Source organism: Blennius ocellaris, assembly GCF_963422515.1.
Source record: "Blennius ocellaris genome assembly, chromosome: 4".
Lineage (NCBI taxonomy): Eukaryota > Metazoa > Chordata > Actinopteri > Blenniiformes > Blenniidae > Blennius > Blennius ocellaris.
Window position 1 is genome coordinate 31,502,542 of NC_137653.1, and position 21,209 is coordinate 31,523,750.

General features: G+C 47.6%; 1 protein-coding gene across 1 annotated transcript in view; it reads right to left on the minus strand.

Moving 5' to 3' along the window:
* The window catches only part of grip2b (glutamate receptor interacting protein 2b), a gene marked incomplete at both ends in the record, with an annotated part of 385,376 nt that overhangs the window by 100,239 nt on the left and 263,928 nt on the right, over positions 1–21,209 (minus strand). Inside the window, 3 exons of the mRNA XM_080495600.1 lie at positions 451–620; positions 5,187–5,334; positions 5,538–5,683. Of these exons, the coding sequence (XP_080351726.1) occupies positions 451–620; positions 5,187–5,334; positions 5,538–5,683 (464 nt within the window). The remainder of the gene's footprint in view (positions 1–450; positions 621–5,186; positions 5,335–5,537; positions 5,684–21,209) is intronic.

Consider the following 21,209-nt stretch of genomic DNA (forward strand, 5'->3'; position numbering starts at 1 on the left):
TTCGAAAATGTGGCGTTGTGTGTTTCTTGGAGGAAATTGTCAGACATATTGAAGCCTAACGGCAAGTCAGAAGACTAATTTATTTCTAAATCTGAAGCACAGATTAAAAAAACCCAATGAGGTACCACATAGATTATCTATGTTGTACCTCAATTTTTTTTTAATCTGATAGTAAAGTTGTTGAATAGAAGTTGAAGCGAATGACATCTCTGCTAAAGGAGGATCGCATCGTATTCGCATCTACGGTGTAAAAACACACAATAAAGAACAGCGCAAGCATTTTCAAACACAGCAAATCACATTTTGGATTAATCTATTGACATAAACTGTTGTCAGCATTGTGTGTAATCTGGTGAATAAGTCTGATATTCCATATCCATCCAGGCAAACATGGAAACTGTTTCATATTTCTTGTGTCAATGAGACTCGTCCCTGATGAATTCCACCCACCTGTGTCGTGCGGTTTCCCAGTTAGCCTGGTTTGATGCGACGGGAGGATTTCCAGTTTGACCAGTTCCGTTGTGCTTGCTATGAGCTGCGTCGCCTCCAGGACTGTGCAGTGCTCTGTGGACGTTCCGTCTATCGAGAGCAGGTGATCTCCGGCATGCAGCGCTCCACATCTGGTGCGTCAACAACAGAAGATCACGTCAATATTAGAGCAAAACACAGTCATGCTGTCTGTTTGCAGCCTGCAGAGCTGGAATGGCTTAATAATACGCATCTGATTTCCAGTATTTGCTTTATCATGAATAAAAATGCGATCTTTACTGGCACTTTCAAGTGCATGTATTATACATGTAGTACATCTGATCTTTTTTTTTTTTTAAACTAAACTGTAAAATGATGGGGGAAATATTTCTGACAGCAAAACATTCAACCTTTCCAGGGGACTGAGAATATTTTCTTTCATCAGCCACACAGAGTTCATGTATATTTTAGAGGCAGACGGAGGCTCGGGGCTCCACCATGTTTCCTGCTGTCGGTGTGATTTACAGGGCAGCGCGCAGGTTCATGAGCTTCAGTGTGTGTAAGAGGTCTTCTTTGATGGATCTGATAGAAAAAATTATAATAATACTGGGTAAGAAAAAAAACGTTTTTGTAAATTGTCAGTGTTTTTTCAACTGATTTAGAGTAATTTTGATGTGCTGAATCCAAAAATAACATTGGTTTTACTCATTCAGGTCAACTTTTTTAACTAAGCCAGTCACATGTTTTTTGCCGTTTGTATTTGCATGTACAACTATTTTCACTTTGTATGATATACAAATCTTTCTGGACCAAGAAGAGTTGTCTGAAGTTCGGGATTCCTACGGTTTGGAGGGAGCTGACAAATCATGTCCCGAAGTGCTACTTCTGTACTATTGATGTGATTGGGTACAACAGAAAGAATACGAGTAGCCTCAAGTATCCTGATCCTTAAATCCTTGGATAGCACTTCTTGCCTTTGGTACATTGGCGCAGATACTCGGTGCATGCCTTGCATACCATGTGTGGCGCTCAAGCTTTGTCTTGATCCCCAAGCTAAATACCAAAATAAACATGGTAAGCACGCTTTATGAAACTTGTGACTGGATTTCTGTTAGGAACCACGGTGTATTCGCTGCAGATGTAGCAGACAATGTTGGGCTTATTTTTGCAAGATCTTCTAGTCGAAGCCATTCTGTTCACCTGTAACATAAAAAAATACCACTTTGTCATCAATCGGCACATGCGAACTCTTCAGAGTTCCCATATTTCAAGAAATGTGAAAGATTTTTGCATCACACAAAGCGAAAATAGTTGTACATGCAAACACCAATGTCCAAAAACATGTGACTGGCTTAGTTAAAAAAGTTGACCTGATTGAGCAAAACTCAAAATGACTAAATCAGTTGTAAAACACCAGACAATTGTTTGGATGTTGACCAGTGTAATAATACATTATTTTAGATTTAAAAAAGAAGAAACAAGTGAAAGAACAGAGAATAATAAGGACAACCCAGAAAAAATAACTAAACACAAAAGAAAATAAAGAAAATGGAGAAAAGAATAAAAGAAGAAAAAGAAGAGCAACATTAAGGAGGAAACAAATAAGATAATACAATCAAAAAGAGATAAAAAGAATAACCCTGCCACTACAATCACAAAAGTTAACTAAAATGACAGTCGTTGCACGGTCAGAATAGTAAAATAAAAATGATAACCTTGTTTACAAGATGTTTCAAGTGAAAACTGTTACGGCTGGCAGCCGGTGTGCAGTGTTCTGAACCCAGAAGCAGGCCAGGAGGCAGAGCAGGCGCAATTAATAGAAGTTTATTTAATTTGCAAGACCTGTTAGATGTGGATCGGAGACTCCGGAGTGCAGAGCGCACAGGTGAGTGCTCCTCCCTGTTGCAACAGGGAGGAGCACTGCACTGGGAGAAGGTTGGCCAAGGACGCTTGGAGCAGGGAGCCATGAAGCACCGCAGGGGGAAGCGCTGTGCTGAGAGGAGGAGCGCCGAGGATGCTCGGAGCCGTGGAGCACACGAGTGAAGCTGGTGACTCAAGTGAGAACTCAATCTTCTGGCACCAGATCCGCCTCACTCCAGGGTGTAAGAGGTGGGAATAATCAACTAGGTAATCACCTGCAGGTGTGTCAGTGAGGGAGGATCCGGTGCTGGTGCGAGGTGTGGATCCTCACAGAAAATGCTATAGTTTTTATTTCAGAAAAGTTTTATGCTTGCATAGTGACGTTTTGTTAAGTGATCATACAAGCGTTCAAAAAGTTCCACCTTGGGAGCTGTTCTCGAAAAGTTGTTTTCACGTGTATCTCTCTCAAGCCTGCGTCACTTACTTGTTTGTCTCTTCCTGTTTTGTTTTGAAATCTCTGTCTTGTCTGCATCTTTGTTCACTAAAGCCCCGTTTCCACTGCACAAAAAGTGGCGGCCTAGACCGGTCTAAACCGCTCCGGTTCGCGTGTCACCTCAGGAATGCGGTCTGAACCGCTCCAGACCGCTCCAAAGGCGACCGCTTTTCCGCTCCCCTTCCGTTGGGGTACCAGGACCATGGAACGGGTCTGAGTTTGAGGAGCTGTCTGCTGATTGGTCAGTGATTTACTACAGACCCTCAATATTTTAATGTGCTGGCTGGATGAATCCTCTGCTGTCAGTGTGGTCAGCTGTGCTCTGGTTGTTTTAATTTTTTCCTTTTCTTTTCTTTGGTGCTCAACTTTAGTGTTTATGTGGGGCTTGGGACTTTGTATCGCGGCTTTCTGTTTGCCGTGACGTGGGTGTGCGTCCAGGACACGGGAGCCTTGAGCTTTCGGCTCCGGCGCTGATCGCGCTCAGGCAGCTCCGCTGTGTTTTCTGTTCCAACGCGAGGCAGAGGTGCGTGCGGTGCTCCACGGCACTCGTGCGCGCCTCTGCCTTGTGTTTGAACAGAAAACACAGATGTTCGCCGCTTCTACTGTGGCTCTCAGCGAAGGTGGACGCTTCTCTCTTCTCTCCTCTCCCCCTCGTCTTCCCTGCTTGCTGCTCCCGTCTTGTACTGTCTCGTGTCAGATCTAACAAGAGCCTCTCTTCACACCCCCATCGGAATTTAACCGGAACCATGGAACTGATCAGCTGGTCTCTCAATGCGATCGATCGGGCAAAGGAGAGCCCGCATGTCCCGATGGGACGTTTGCAGCCAGATACATGCTGGATTCCTGGGGTTCCTGGAGGTCACTGTGTTTGGCCATTCTTTCCATGGAGGACCTGGATGACCTCTACATATTGGGATTCATGATAGCAGGTGTGCTGCTGATTGGGGCTGGAGGCTTTCTGATCTATCTCAAAGTTGAGAAGACGCTAGCAGCTGCATTGGGAAGGCTGCCTATCGTCACTGAAGGACTGTGCCGAGCTTTGAACGCTCAGACTCATGTGATAAACGACCTCAAGAGTACGACTCTTGAACGTTTACGCGAAATTGGATCGATCTTGGAGGATATTCGAACTCGGTTGGGAAGCTAAAATCTTGCCACAATTGGAGCAGCATTGGAGACCAGAGACAGATAAAGCTGAACGAAACCAAACCTAATCTACATTTCGGACTCCCAGACACCCAGTCGCCAAGGCTGGTGTTTTGTCTTCAACTCTCCTGGATGTGAGTGTGGAACGAAGGCACGTCTGCCTTTTTTTTGTCCTCTCCTCACCTCATGTTGTCCTTCTTTCCCAAAAACTTTCTATGAAATTTCGTTGTACCTGTTACAATGACAATAAAGAAATTCTGATTCTGATGTACGCCGCGCCGAGGGTCTGTGGTTTCTCAAGACTCCCATGTCTGCACCTCAGCTAATCGGGGTGAAAGTGCTGGGCAAGTCGCCGGAGCGTTCGCTCTCTCAGAACAAACACAGAAGTTGCAGCTGCAGCGCTGCCGCTGCAAAAAATAACCACTACAAAAAATAACCGTTTTTTTTGCCGCTGCAAAAAATAACAGTTAACTATTGTAACAAGTGCAAAGTGGAGGATGTAAACAACAACAGAGGATTCATAAGATCTAGCTCTGACGACTTTCTTTTCTGTTAGGGTTAGGGTTAGGGTTAGCTCCTCTCTGCGGTGGAAACGGGTACCGGAGCCGAGCTCCGGCTTCGCTTTGCCGCACCGCACAATAGTGTGGGGACGCATCCCCACACTATTGTGCGGTGGAAACGGGGCTTTACTCTTCTTGTTCTCACTCCCTCTATGTGTTTCTGATTAGTGTTGATGTACTGTATGTCACCCCTCTGCCCTCCCCTTGTGTATTTAAGCCCTTCTTTCTCTTGTCTCAGTGCTCGATTATCATTGTAGTTCATTCTCATGACTCCAGCCTCTCCGTGTTTTTTCCCTTGACCTCTGCCTGGATTTTTGACAACTTGACTTTGGATCTCCCTTCTGGTTTTGTACGCCTTCTTTCAACCTGATCTGAGTCTGAGTCTGCGTTTGGGTTCCCCACGATCCACGACAGAAAATGTTGTCAGATAAACGAAGCCTTAGGTGAACTGTATCGTAGCGTATGTGCTGTGTCACCTTTAACACCAATGAACAAGACAAAAAAATGAACACAGAAAATGTGACATACTGTACACAAGAGCATGCTGTTTGTATTTATGAATATTTCAGTTTGTCGTGCTAATGAGAGCATGTGTGTGTGTGTGTGTGTGTGTGTGTGTGTGTGTGTGTGTGTGTGTGTGTGTGTGTGTGTGTGTGTACCTGTCCACTACGCTGCCAGGTTTGACCCGGTCGATGACAATAACCTGTTTGTTTCGATGGCTGGCGGAGGTGAGCGTGATGCCTAACGTAGCGCCCGGTGCTTTGGCGATCTCCACTAAGAGTGGGCCGGAGGCGTTTGTCATCGTGTCTGACGGAGAGGAGGCAGCAAATAAAGTCGACAGGCACCCAAAACCAAACCAAGCAGTGATGCTTAGCCAGGCACTGGGGTTCACTTCTTTAGAGCAGAGCTTAGCGTGAGGCAGCGCCGAAGAGCGCAGACACCTCAAAAACACAACCAACAAACTTTCAGAGAACTTTCAGAGATCAGCATGAGCGTGTGTTGACGCTCACCTATGATGGTGACGTCGTACTCGATTTGGAAAAGGGCCTCCTGTCCGCACTGAGCCAACATGCTGAGGGCGTCGCTGTGGTTGGCGTTGTGCAGTGGGACGCCATCCACGCTGAGGAGGCGGTCGCCGGGACGCAGCGTTCCCTCTCTGAACACACACCAAGCAGACACAAGGAAACCACAAATCACTCAATGACAATCTCAACTCAAAATATTAACTGTAAACTCACATGAATGTTTAAATTAGGGATGCACCGATCCAGGTTTTTTCACTACCGATACGAGCCCGATACCAGAATTTGAATATCTGCCGATAGATATTCTGATACCAGAGTTCTGTTTGCTTTAATATTATTATCATTATTGTTGATTTTATGAGGCTGTAATAAACTCCTCTCTACAGTAAAGTAATAAATGTATGAATGCATGCCTGCATTCTCTCAAAAGACAACTTGAGGGTAGTATAAGGTTAGAAAACAAAATAGTACAAACTATTTTTGTTCACTTTGGTCAATGTGGAGGTCTGCATGATGTCATCATCTCGTAATAAACTAGTTCTATCTTTAAAACCTCACAATCACTTTATTAATTCCTGGAGAAATTCTTTAGCGACGCAGCACAAACTGCAATTGTTCCAGCTCTCATGCGGCACAAATGACTGGGACTACTTTCAGTGAGTTTAGCGTGGAGGAGGACGCAGCTTCAAGGAGGTGTGAATCTCCTGCTACCTCGGAGGAATGAGCTGTTCTCCTCAGCGAGCTGGCGTTTTAAAACAGTGACGTCTGGCGGCAGAGCGTCCTCCTCACTGTACACCACCTTTACAAACATTCACGTCGATACTTTGCAGTGTTTTGAGCATAAAATCCGTCCAAACAGTGACATGTTGTCGTGAAAAGTCAGATAGCATGGATAGTACTACTTCCCTAGCATGGTAAGCTGGCTGCAAACTGTGGAATGGATTTTCTGACTCATTACTCCACTTCTCATTGAGCCCTGCATCCATTCAGGAAATTCAGTCCACATTTTGCAGCAAGTAGAGCAGCCGGCAGTGAAACACTGTGGACTCATTTCAGCAGAAGCACAGATGAAGCTTCATGGATCGGAAACCTCCGCAGGTTGGATCAGAAATTTCCGATCCGTAAAATTACGTTCATATCAGAACCCGATACCAATACTGGATCGGATCGGCCCCATCCCTAGTTTAAATCTTAACTCACACGACTCAAATCAAACTCACATTATTCACTCTAAACTGACATTATTAACTCTAAATTCTTGTGATTAACTCACACGATTAACACTAAATCAAATTGATTAGTTAGAGTAAGTGAAAATAATGTGTTGTTTTTTTTTATTACACCCAAACATAGTTGTTTTTAGGACTCAATAATATGTATCCTCGGAAAAAAAAAATGTTTTTGTTCTAAACTGACTGGTGGCATTACGGCCAGTTTCACACTTATAAATTAATTTATAAAGTAAAATAACATGTTAACTTTAGAAAGTCATGAAAGAAATTTTTGTTTTAAATCAGTGACCTGAAAGGGTTAAATGTATACCACTCACAGCTTTTATTTGATGGGAAGAATCCAATTTAAGTTTCATGTTTTCTCTTACTGATAATGTTAGTATAAGACATAAAGACTTCACCGAACTGATCTCAGACCTAAAATCTTTCTCTGTCTGTCTCTGTCAAAGCGTTAAAGAACTTCTTGTGTGGTTCCACACACAAAAAGAAACACACCATGCTTCTTGACATTTTGAGAGTAGGCCCTTTAATTCCCACTGGGCGATTCTAAAAATATCACCACTCCTAAGACTGTATGGCGTGGTGGATTAGATTTTCTCCAATTGGCATATAAATGGGATCTAAAGCGGCATGAATATCTCATTCGCTTCCCCTGAACTGACCCAGATGGTTTTCTTCTAAATGTTGTTGGCCGATCTGTGGGGTGGAATAACCCAATAGGAAGAGTTGAATCCGTAATCTCAGTCTCGTCTGTGGAAGTGAGGAGGATCCATGTGGATAAATAGTTCCTGCTATATTATATCGTTTCTCTAAAGTTTAATACATTTAAATTAACAGCTAATCAATAAAGCTCTGGGTGATGTCATGATTTACAGTAATTTTAGTTTTTAGATTACATTGATGGTTCCTGTCCATCAGTATTTCTGCATGCGTTCTCCACACAGACAGGTGTGGGATGGATAAAAATAGCTTTTAAAGTCAAACATCAGATGAGTGAAGCTGTGAGTGATCAGAGGAAAGAGGGTACACTTTCATGTTTCCCCATCTTTAATCTGTACGAGCTGAAGCAACGGCGCAGGAAGTTGCTGAGTCCAGCAGCTTCTTAAAAAATGGGTCACGCAGATTTGTGGAATGCTAATACTGTCTTTAATCATCAATGTTGTGCCCTTCGTAAAAGTATTTCGTGTTTTTCATAAAAGGTTAAAAATAATTTCTGCGCTGTCAGCAGCTGTTTACTTGTAGTTTATTTTGAAGGCATTGCGATGTATTATGCAGAAGCCGTCAGTCAGAGAGACAGAGAGAAAAAAGAAAAGAGACATATCACTGGAAAGCCTGAAAGCCTCCAGATAAAGATCCAACTCTGCTTCTCCTGTATGTTTAAATCTTGTCTCCACCTTCAAAATAGCCTATAAAAAGATCGCTAAAGTGCACCGATTAGCCTTTGTGTGAAGCTAAGCCTTTCTGTATACATTTATTTCATATTGCAAGGTGCTGATGTATATTTTATTTGTGTTATTTCAGTTTCATGAAATTAATAAAGTTTCATTTTCAGCAGGATGCAATCTGCTGGAGGAATGAGTGATTAAACCGAACTTCCATGTAGGTGGATTTAAATCCACTTGTTGACAGGCGCTTGAAACATTTATCATGTTGCTTTTGCTTTGTCCGAATTACATCACTATATCATCGAAAACCACAAAATCATTATGCTTTTATCGCTATGAGAAATGAGAAAATAGTTTTTTCTTGAATGTTTTGTATAGTTTCACTGCAGGGAGGCTTCTGAAGAACAAAAAGCTGTGCGAAAACCAAACAAGTTTATCTTCAGTTTTCTTTGCATGAGCAAACTGAAAAGTCCAAATGAATGGGCGCATTACATCAGTTAACAGTCTCAAAGCTGATGTTTGCATGAAGACGTCGGGGATGATTGCTGAAGCACGAGGCCTCAGACAGACACACAATGACAACATTAAAGTTATCTGTGGTGATTCATGACGCTTGGCAGTGAGTAACACGCCGCTGTCACCACGCCAGTGATGGTCACAGGAAGCGACACCATTATCCCTAGGCTTGATTGACATGGTGGGGCAGACGGATCTGCTCTCCACGGGGTCCGGTGGAGCCGAACCTCACGTAGTTTAAGGAAGTCAGTGTTTGCACAGATTGATTTTACCAAGAATTTGGCAAACTGATCCCAATTTTTGACTATTTGTGTATTTAGATATTGAATGTAAGTACATCTGTGTGAAAATTGCTGAGCTTTTTAACATTTAAGTACACAGGGTGTATGTAGAAGTTGTGTTTTACTTATTTAGTGGTGGGATTAAGGCGCGAGCGGGTTCGCAACTTTCGTGTTGTTTCCGAGAGGAAACGGCAGCTTGCCGATGTTACGCCGCAACTTTGATGTTTGCGAGAGAGCGAACGCTGGCTGAGTGACATATATATTGTGCGACACTAATTAAAGTCCCACACTTTCGGCAGTTTATGCAGTTTTCTTTGCTTTCCCTGTCGCTCGTCTCCGTCACGACGTCATAAAAAGTAGAAGTGGCTTACACGAAGCATCGAGTCAGACAATTTTGCCTAAAGGTATTTTAGTAATCGAACTACTTGGATAACTCGAGGAATCATTTGTCAGTGTTCGTGAACTCAATTGCACGCAGACAAGAAGCTCAGTTCAAAAGTGTTTATTATAAAAACCACAGCAGAAGCAAAGTCAGGCAGTCAAAGGTCAAAACCAGTACAGGCGATAGAGGAGGAAATCCAGGAGGACAAGTCGGCTCCTGACAGCCCAGGCAGGTCCGGGTGGGTGTCATAAAACTCTTGGATGAGGGAGGGGTCATGAATGTTACTTGCCGGGACCATGAGCGCTCCTCTGGCCCATATCCCTCCCAGTCCACAAGGAAATGGCAACCCCTTCCACTGACACCAGACCACCAGGAGCTTGCGGACAGTATAAACTGTCTCTCCGCTGTTCAGTGTCCGGGGGGGGGTGGAGGGGGTTTTGAAGCGGGAACCAGGGGGCATTCGGCGGTGGGTTTGATGTGGGAAACATGGAAAGAGGGATGGATCCTGATGTTCCTGGGGAGTTGGAGACGAACAGCCACGGGGTGGATTACTTTGGAAATGGTAAAAGGGCCAATGAATCATGGGGTTAACTTGCGTGATGGTCCCTGGGGTCGGAGGTTCCTTGTGGAAAGCCACATGCGCTGCCCTGGCCGGTAGATGGGTGCCTTTGAGCGACGACGGTCAGCGTAGATCTTATGAGACGCCGCCGCTCGGAGAAGATGCTGGCGGGCTTGGATCCAGACCCTGCGGCACCGCCAAACCAGGGCAGATCCTGAGGGAGACCGTGAAGCCAGAAAACATGAAGGAGGACTAATTCAGTGGTCTCTTTGGCAGAGGGTAGTTTAGTGAGGGGAACGAAATGAACCATCTTAGAAAAACGGTCAACAACAGTTAGGACGGTGGTTTTGCCATGAGATTTGGGAAGTCCAGTGACGAAATCCCAGGCGATGTGGGACCAGGGACGAGAAGGGACAGACAGAGGGAGGAGATTTCCTGCAGGGGGTGAATTACAAGACTTGCAACGGGAGCACTCAGGACAGGCTGCCACATTCTCCCTGATGTCCGCTCGCAGTTTAGGCCACCAAAAATGTTGTTGGACCGAGACCAATGTCCGACTGACCCCCAGGTGGACCGCCAGCTGAGAAGCATGAGCCCATTGGAGGACCTGGGAACGGAGCTCTCGTGGAACAAACAAGCGTTTATCAGGGATGTTATCAGATACCTGCTGTCCCACGCGAGCATCCGACACTCGCTGCTCCGCTTCCCATAGGACAGCCTCGATGATCTTGGCTGAGGGGATGACAGACTCAGATTAGGCGGTGGCCTCCCCCTCCTCGTAGATGCGAGAGAGCGCATCAGGTTTGGTGTTCTTCTCTCCCGGTTTGAATGTCAGAAAAGTTCAAGCGCACGAAAAACCAACTCCAGTGGGCTTGCCACGCATTTAATCTCTTTGCTGTTCTCAGATACTTGAGGTTTTTGTGGTCTGTCCACACGATGAAGGGTTGGGTAGAGCCCTCAAGCCAATGCCACCATTTCTCGAGGGTCAACTTAATGGCCAGCAGCTCCCTGTCTCCCACACAGTAATTCCTCTCAGAATCTGAAAGGTGACGAGAAAAGAACGCACACGGGTGAAGACGTCCATCCGAAACTGACCTTTGTGACAGCACTGTCCCCACGCCCAAATCTGAGGCATCGAACCCCACCACAAATTGCCTCTCGGGATCCAGTTGAGCGAGAATCGAGACCGAGCAGAAAGCTGTCTGGAGGTTCTTGAATGCCTGGTCAGCCTCAGGGGTCCATGAGAATGGAGAAACAGTGAAGGTGAGTCTGTGCAATGGGGCTGCAACCGTACTGAAATCTTTAATGAACTTCCTGTAAAAATTGGCGAAGCCAAGGAAGCGCTATAGTTGTTTGCGGTTCTCTGGAGTGGGCCATGAGGCGACAGCGCTGACCTTGGCAGGGTCCATCCTGATGTGTCCTAGGGAAATGATCAGACCGAGGAATGATGTTGAGGGAACCTGAAACTCACATTTCTCCACTTTAACAAATAGGTTGTTTTCCCGGAGGCGAGAGAGGACCAGTCTCATATGCTGGATGTGAGTCTCCTGATCTGGGGAAAACACAAGAATGTCATCCAGGTAGACAAAAACAAAACAGTTGAGGAAGTCCCTAAGGACATCGTTGATTAGGGCCTGAAAGGTGGCAGGTGCGTTACACAGTGGAGTGGGCATAACCAGGGCATAAAGGGCATAACCAGATAGTCAAAGTGGCTGGAGGAGGTATTGAAGGCTGTCTTCCATTAATCGCCATCACAAACGCAAACCAAATGATAAGCATTCCTTAGGTCCAGTTTGGAAAAACAGTTAGTGCCTCTGAGGAGCTCAAATGCAGATGTCATAAGTGGCAGAGGATAGCGGTTCTTAACAGTTATGGCGTTGAGGGCTCGATAGTCAATGCAAGGTCTCAAAGACCCATCCTTCTTCGAGACGAAGAAAAACCCTGCTCCTGCAGGTGAAGAAGATGATCTGATAATACCTGCTTCCAGGGAGGCCTTGATGTAGTCGTCCATTGCCTGTTGCTCCGGCTTTGACAGAGAGTAAAGACGGCCCCCAAGGAATTGGGGCACCAGGCTGCAGGTCGATGGCGCAGTCATAGGGCCTGTGTGGAGGCAGAGAGGTAACCCGGCTCTTAGAAAACACCTCCAAGAGATTGTGATAGCAGGCCGGGATGTTCTCGAGGTCCGGGGAGGGCGTTACAGATGGTTGCCAGGTAAACAGTGGTGAGCTGGGTGGAGTTCTTAGAGGACAGACAGTAATCTTTGCACCGGGACCCCCTGCTCCTTACATGTCCCGTCACCCAATCAATACTGGGATTGTGCTGTTGAAGCCAGGGGAGACCCAGGACTACAGGGAATTGTGTCGGGTAGGCAAAGTCGGGCAGGCAGAAGGTCAAAACACAAAGGCAACACAAGGAAAAAATGGCGGGTATGAATGGTGTCAGAATGCAGACGAACTGGCAACCAGAGCTACAAGAGAGGGGAATTAAATACACACACTGATGACAATTACAAACAGTTGTGACCAGGAGGAGGAAGCAGCCCTAATATATATAACAATCTAACAATCCAACTTGGTGGTTTTATTTTGACAGTCACCGTAATAACAATCCATCTCAGTCCACGAGAAGCTCATTGTTCTTGTGTGTGTGTGTGTGTGTGTGTGTGTGTGTGTGTGTGTGTGTGTGTGTGTGTGTGTGTGTGTGTGTGTGTGTGTGTGTGTGTGTGTGTGTGTGTGTGTGTGTGTGTGTGTGTGTGTGTGTAACTCCAAGTATATCACACTGCTGTGAAACTAACCTGTCCAGCAGGAAGTAACATTCATTGTGAGTCAATTTCACCTGTTGTGTAAACAAAACAGACAACATGAAGAAATGATTGGTGATTATCAAGACAATTCCTATAAGGGAGAGGTTCTGCAGGTGGTGACCACAAACCATGACCCTGTTCTCCTGGTTTTTGGCTGATGTTGTGGTGACTTTAGAACGTTGTTAGTGTTTCAGTCCTGGAGGAGCAGGAGGCGTGTCGACAACCAACAAGTTGCTCAGGTTATGCAGCTCATCCAACTGGGTACATCAGTGAGATGTTGCAAGAAGGTTTGCTGTGTCTCCCTGAACAGTGTCCAGAGCATGGAGGACATACCAGGAGACAGGCCAGGACACCAGGAGACATGGAGGGGGGGTAGGAGGGCAACAAGCCAGCAGCAGGACCGCTACTTCCTCCTTTGTGATGTGATGTTTCTGCTCAAACTGTCAGAAACAGATTTCACCAGGGTGCTATGAGGGCCCTCGTCCACCAGGGGGAGCTGTTCTTACAGCCCAACACCCTGCAGGGCCATTGGCATTGGCCAGAGAACAGCAATATTGTCAGATTGGCCATTGGAGCCCTGAGTTCTTCACTGATGAGAAGGTTCTCACTGAGCACATGTGAGAGATGTGACAGAGTCTGGAGACGGCATGCAGAATGTTCTGCTGCACCAACGTCCTTCATCACTGTGGAGAACGTTCGGCTGCAGCAACATCCTCCAGCATGAACCGTGGAGAACGTTCTGCTGCAGCACCATCCTCCAGCATGAGCCATGGAGAACGTTCTGCTGCAGCAACATCCCCCAGCATAAGCGGTTTGGCGCTGGGTCAGTAACGGTGTGGGGAGGCATTTCTTTGGATGGCCCACAGCTTCCATGTTCTAGCCAGAGGAACCCTGACTGCCATGAGGTACCAGGATGAGATCCTCAGGCCCAGTGTGAGACCAGATGCTGCTGCAGTGGAACCTGGGTTCCTTCTGATGCAGGACAATGCCAGGCCTCATGTAGCTGAAGTGTGTCAACAGTTCTTCATGACGAAGGTATTGATGCTCTGGACTGGCCTGCCCATCCCCCAGACCTCAGTTCAATAGATGACATCGAGACATCATGACTGGTTCCATCCACCAATCACACGTTGCTCCACAGACTGTCCAGAAGTTACTGATGCTTTGATCACAGTGTGGGAGGCCGTCCCTCAGGAGAACCTCCCCCTTCATCAGAAGCATGCACAGGTGTTGGAGGTGTTGGAGGTGTAGGCCACACACATGACTGAGCTTCATTCTGACTGGTCTGGAAGAATTTTACCTGACATTGGATCAGCACGCAATGTGATTCTACGCTTTTATTTTGATAGGATTCCAAATCCAGACCTCTATGGGATAGTCATTTTGATTTACATTAATAATTTTTATGTTATTTTGCTCTATTGAATAAAGACTTTCAACTGCAATATTTCATTAATTGAGATCTAAGATGCATTGCTTTAGTGTCCCCTTTATTTATTTATTTTTTAGCAGTGTGTCTGTGTGTATTATATGTACAGTGGTACCTTTAGCACTAATTATTGGAACTCAAATTTGGTTTGGTAACCTCAGTGACCCTTGACCTCCATTATCAGGGAACCATGTGGTGGTTCCTTCCACCAGAATCCAGAGTCTAACTGGAAGCTATAGGAAGTGTTTAGAGGCTGTTAGTTCTGAAAAAGGAGGATGCACAAAATATTGAGTCATTTTTCTTTTGTGATGCCTAAATTTATGCACATGCCTAATTTTGTTTAAATAATTCTTGCACACTTTCTGTAAATCATATAAACTTTATTTCACTTCTCAAATATCACTGTGTTTGTCTCCTATAAGATATATTTAACTGGAATTTTTTATCCAAACAACCAATGATTTATAAAGGAAAATCATGAAAATTTACAGGGGTGCCCAAACTTTTTCATACCACTATGTATTTATATATATATATATATATATATATATATATATATATATATATATATATATATATATATAAATTGCCCTCTCGCCCTCCGCGGGCGGTCACCTGTTTTTCTATTCCAAGCTCGGGTCCTCTACCAGAGGCCTGGGAGCTTGAGGGTCCTGGTCCTCTACCAGAGGCCTGGGAGCTTGAGGGTCCTGCGCAGTATCTTTGCTGTTCCAAGTACTGCACTTTTCTGGACTGAGATGTCCGAGGTTGTTCCAGGGATCTGCTGGAGCCACTCCTCCAGTTTGGGGGTTACTGCCCCGAGGGCTCTACTGTCACCTTCACCTTCCAAGCCTCTCCAGCTCCTCTCTGAGCCCTTGGTATTTCTCAAGCTTCTCATGTTCCTTCTTTCTGATGTTCCCATCACTTGGTATTGCTACATCCACCACCACGGCTTTCCTCTGACCTTTATCAACCACCACGATGTCTGCTTGGTTCGCCATTACCATGCTGTCTGTCTGGATCTGGAAGTCCCACAGGATCTTCATCGGTCATTCTCCACCACCTTTGGGGGGGTCTCCCACTGTGACCTTGGGGTTTCCAGACCATACTCCGCACAGATGTTTGGGTACACTATGCCAGCCACTTGGTTATGGCGTTCCATGTAAGCTTTCCCAGCCAGCATCTTGCACCCTGCAGTTATGTCCTGGATTGTCTCAGGTGCCTCTTTGCACAGTCTACACCTTGGGTCTTGTCTGGTGTGGTAGATCTGGGCTTCTATGGCTCTGGTGCTCAGAGCCTGCTCCTGTGCAGCCAGGATGAGGGCCTCTGTACTCTCCTGTAGGCCAGCCCTCTCTAGCCATTGGTAGGACTTCTTGAGATCAGCCACTTCAGTTAAGTTCCGGTGGTACATCCCATGTAGGGGCTTGTCCTCCCATGATGGTCCCTCTTCCAGAACCTCCTCATCCAGCACCGCCATTGTCTGAGACTTTCGTTGAGTATGTCATCCGTTGGAGTCCTGTCCTTGATGAACGTACGGAGCTTGGATGTTTTTTTTGCTGCTGAGCTACTTTCACTTTCACTCCTGACCGGTCTTCGGCACCTGACACGCACTAAAATGTCGCGGAAAAACACGCACACAGTTTTCCTCATATCTCCACTTTTCGTTGGGCTAAGTAATCAACATAATATAAAAACGAGCTTGTAGTTTTATATCTGCACTTTCGACACAGATTGAAACAGTGGACCAGATGACGCTGTGTTGTGACGCTACTGCCTTTTCAAACGGTCATGTGATTATGACGCACCGGTGCGACCGCCGGCCTCAGAGGGTTAATAACCTCTGGCAACACATGATAAACCGAACTCTCATCATGCACTGCAGTGAGCAGCTCCATGATCGCTACATAGCCCCCACCTGAGGGGGTCAGCCGTCCTCTGCGACCCCATCACCCAACACAAAGTCCTGCAGGTGTCGGGGCCGACGGCATTGCCGACCGTTCAGGACTGTCAGTAGTTGTCCCAGTTGAAGAATCAGTTTGTCTGGGCTCTGGGTGTGGGGTAACACCACCGTTCCCACCCTCAGTGGCATGTGAGGCAAGGGAACGGTACAGCAAGAGCCTGTCCTGGTGCAGCACCACCATGCGACCTCTGCCAGGCATCCACACCTGGTAAACCACGTCAGACAAGCGGCAAACCACTTCTCCAGGCCCCTGCCAGTGGCTCCAAAGTTTGGGGGAAATCCCCTTTTTGCAGACTGGACAGTACAGCCATACCTTATCTCCTGGCATGAAGGGGTTCCCTCTACAGCGGGTGTTGTAGACCCTCTTCTGCCGGAGCTTACCAGAGTCAGCCTGGGCTTGGCGAGGATAGTCATGCACCAAATGCAGGCACTTTCTCAGTCTGCGGAAGTAGTCCATCTCTTTCCCACCGGCAATCTCACGTTCTGGGGGTGCACCGAAGACCACGTCCACCGGTGTTTGGAGCTCTCTCACAAACATGAGACCTGCAGGCGTGCACCGGCTGGATTCCTGGACAGCAGACCGATAGGACCACAGGACAAGGGGCAGGTGGCGGCCCCAGTCTCTCTGATGTTCACTGCACATGAATGGCAAGCTGGGTGGCCAGGGTGCGGTTAAATTGCTCTAGACCATCACTCTGTGGATGGAGGGGAGTTGTTCTGGTCTTGCTCACTCCCAGCCGTCTGCAGACCTCACCGAAGACCTGGGACTCAAAGTCCGCCCCTAGTCACTATGGAGCTCTTCGGGAACCCCGAATCGAGCAAACATCTCTTCCACCAACTTCTCTGCCGTGGTGATGGCACTCTGGTCCAGAACCACATATGTTTCTGGCCACTTGGTGAAATATTCCATGGCTACTAGAACATAGCAGTTGGGAAGGCCCAGTCACCGATTCCGGCAGCGGATAGAAGGATGTCTACTTCTATCCGTTCCATTGGGGCCTCCACCAAGTACGGCTGCAGTGGTGCATGGGAGCACTGGGTTGGTCCTTTCTGGGCAGTGCAGGCATCACAATAATGAACATGTAGCTCCACATCTCGTCAGCAGCTCGGCCAATAGAAACGCCCACAGAGCCGGTGGAGGGTCTTTGCATTCCCGTAGTGCCCCGCCCCCACCGAGCCATGGACAACCTGAAGAACTTGGGCATGCAGGGCCTGGGGCACCAGCAGCTGTAGGAGATCAGTTCCCCATCTTGGTGCCTGCCAGCGTCTGTACATTATGCCATCATGGACAACAAAGTTACCCCATTGGGAGTGATAGGCCTTTATCTTGGGACCCAGGGCTGACATTTTAGTCTACTTTGGTTGCTGCCCTACCTCCAGCCAGCGTTTCACCAATGCCAAGGTTGCATCAGCCTCCTGCTGTCACTTCAGCTGCCTAGTGGTCAGTGTGGTCCACCCCTCCGCATCATCGAAGAAGCGTGCAGCTGCCATGCTCTGCACCTCTTGACTCCACTCTTCCTGGTGCACGCAGTAGTGACATTCCACTGCTTCACATGGATGGCATGAGAGGGCATCAGCATCGCTGTGAAGCTGTCCAGGGCGGTGCTGGATCTCAAAGTCATACCCCTGGAGAGCCTCTAGCCAGCGAGCCACCTAGTCTCAAGGTTCTTGAAGTTCATAAGCCAGGTGAGTGAGGCATGGTCAGTGCGGAGGAGGAAGTGGCTCCCTTGCAGATATGGCCGAAACTGGTGCAGGGCCAGAACAACTGCCAGTAGCTCACGGCAAGTCACACAGTAATTATTTTCAGCCCTGCTCAGTGCACGGCGGAACAAGGCCACCACACATTCGCCGTCTTCTCCGTGCTGGGAGAGAACAGACCCAACACCCACATTACGAGCATCTGTATCCACAATGAAGGGCTGCTGACCGTCAGGGTACGCCAATACTGGTGCTTCAGTGAGTGCTGTTTTGAGCTCTGTAAAGGTTGCTGTACAGTTGTCATCCCAGTGGAATGGCTGGCTTTTGGCGGTGCAGTGGGCTGAGAATGGTGGCGAGGCCTAGGACAAACCTCCGGTAATAGGAAGCCAACCCCAGGAAGCTCCGCAGCTCACCAACATTGGCAGGTGTCGGCCAATCTCGGACAGAAACCACCTTTGCAGGGTCATTGGCGACACCACGAGCACTGACAACATGACCTAGGAACTCAGTTTCCCATGACAGCAGACGGCATTTTGAAGGATTCAGTCATAACCCAGCCAGGTGGATGGCATTGAAGACCTCCTGCAGATTGCAGAGAGCTCCATCAAAGTCTGCAGCATGCACAAGCAGGTCGTCAAGGTAGACCACACAGCGGCTCCGAGGCACACCAGCAAGTACCCTCTCCATCAGCCGCTCAAATGTGGCTGGTGCATTGCATAATCCAAATGAAATGATCCGGAACTGCCATAGTCCTTGACCGAGAGTGAAAGCAGTCTTTGGCCTTACCTCAGGGTCTAGTTGCACCTGCCAGTGCCTGCGGAGGGCTAAGGAGCTAAACCAACTGGAGCCTGCGACGTTGTCAAGGGCGTCATCAATGCGAGGGAGGGGGTAGGAGTCCTTTTTGGTGACTGCATTGAGACGACAATAAACCAAACAGAACCGCCAGGTGCCGTTCTTCTTCATCACCAAGACAACTGGGGCTGCCCATGGGCTATTTGATGGCTCAATCACCCCAGCAGCAAGCATCTCCCAAATCCTTTGCTCCACTTAATGTCATTTAGAGAGGGCAAGCTGATGGGGGCGGAGTTGGACGAGTTGAGCGCAGCCAGTCTCAATGGTGTGCTGACCCAGTCAAGTCTGTTTGCAGTCGTCATCTCTTGCAGCAAAAATGTCCCCATAACCATCAAGAAGGCATTTCAGCTTGTAGCTCTGCTGTGGGTTGAGGCTGGCACTGCTGCACTGCCATAGCTGACGTATAGCCTCGGTGGCCTCAGCAGATGGAGTACCCACTGGCTCTGTAGGAGGTGTTGGAGCACATGGACTTGAGACTGGTTGGGCTGCAGCTGAGTGGCGTCGTCCACTTGGCTTGGAATTCCTTGCCCGACCAGACTGAAGGTCTACAGTCTCTATGCCAAGGGTGACAGATTTCTTCATCACGCCAATTTGGGCTCCCTAGTGCCTCAGTAGGTCCAAGCCGATGATGCATGGGTCCTGGATGTTGGCAAGCCAAAACTCATGTACCACCTTCTGGTCCCCAACCTGGACTGTCAACACCTTCCTCCCTTCCATTCTGAACCTTCCGCTGGTCACTGTCATCAGTTGGGTGTTGATTGGGGTCCAGGCCACGGGAGGTTGGTTGGTGACATCAGGATTGGTGCCTGGTCGTACCAAAGAGATTGTCGACCCAGTGTCTATCAAAGCCAGGCAGGGTTGACCATCAAGTTGGCAGTCCAGGTACAATCCTTTTGTGTGGCCACAGCGGCCCACCAGCGTACACTTCCCTTGGAGGGGTAGTGGGGACTGGAGTGGCAGTCCCCTCACTGAGCCACCCCACGGTCATTTCCCGTCATCTTTGCTTTTGGGGCAGGAGCTGGGCATTCACGTGCAATGTGTCCAGGCTCGTCACAACGGTAGCAGCACTTGGTCGAGATGCACGTTTGAAGGGTGAAGGCCTTCCCCAGGACTGAAATGGCAGTGGCATGGCTTGGCAGACCTCTTCAGTCTCCTCAGTCTCCTCAAAGGCAGCCATCCTGGCAAAGGATCTTGAAGTCAGGTGTTTTGGTTGCACTGGTATTGGGGAGAGCACCACTTCAGCCCATTCAGCTACATGCAGTGCCTCAGTGAGGGAATGGGGCAACGACAGGCGAACATGCTGATGTAACTGCTCAGGTTGAAGCCCCAGTAAGAAGGCGTGGAGGGCCAGCTCCTCCTGGACAGCTGTTTCAAAGTGACTGTACCCTTGTTGGGCGTACAGTTGCACATCTGCTGCAAAGGTGCCCAGGCTCTCACCCTCCTGTCGGCAGCGACTGGCCAGCTGCTCTCTGCTGTGGTCAGTGGAACGGTGCTGCCCAAACCGCCTCTGCAGTGCTGTCGTCAGGTGATGGAGGTCTCGCTGTTCTGCCGGGGTGAGGTCTAGAAGCAATTCCCTTCCAGTGCTCCCGTGCAGCGCACCGGCGCAGCTCTGTGCTGCGGCCAGCCAGGGCACACTCGGGTGCGGGGCAAGTCGCCGGAGCGTTTGCTCTCTCAGGACCAACATGGGAGTTGTGGTTGTAGCTCTGTGGCTGCAAAAAATAAAGGTTACCGTATTTTCCGCACTATAAGGCGCACCGGATTATAAGGCACACCTACATTGATTGACATAATTTACAACTTTGTTCATATATAAGGCGCACCGCATTATAAGGCGCATGGAATAGACCAGTGGTCATAACCTTTATAGCTCAAAGCCATTAGGTTACATTTTCCACTGATTCTAACACCCAGAGAGGTGCACACACTTTATTTTGATAGTCCTACCTGCAGCCTATGCCAGGAGGACACTACACACAAAACCTTCTTCACTGCTGGTTGACAACTTACAACTACCGGTAATAAACTAAACTACATGAACTAAGCAACAAAAACACAACACAACACAATTATTACCGACACCACAAACCAAATATAACCCCCAATAATTGCATTTAAAACACCACAAACAGAAACTCCCATAATTCATTGCAGCTGTCGGCTGCACTGAGGAGCTCAGGATGCAAGGCATGATGGGAATTCATGTTTTGTGTTGTTGGAGGTTATTGTGGGTTGTTGTTGGGCTTGGTGTTGTGTTGATTGTGTTTATGTGTTTTTGTTCCCCAGTTTAGGGAGTCATTATTTCATCTAGTTTATTTTGGTTTGTTAGAATGTTGGTGTGCAACCATGAGTGATGAATGTGTTGTGTGGAGTGTCGTCCGCTCTGAAGATCCGGTTGTGAAGTTAGAGTTGTCAAAATAAAAGCTTCTGGTTGTTCAGCTGTCAAATAGCAGTCTTGAGTAGAGCAATTCTTCCATATATAAGGCGCACTGGCAGCTTTTGAGAAAATTTGAGGTATTTAGGTGCCTTATAGTGCGGAAAATACGGTAACTAAACAACAAGTGCA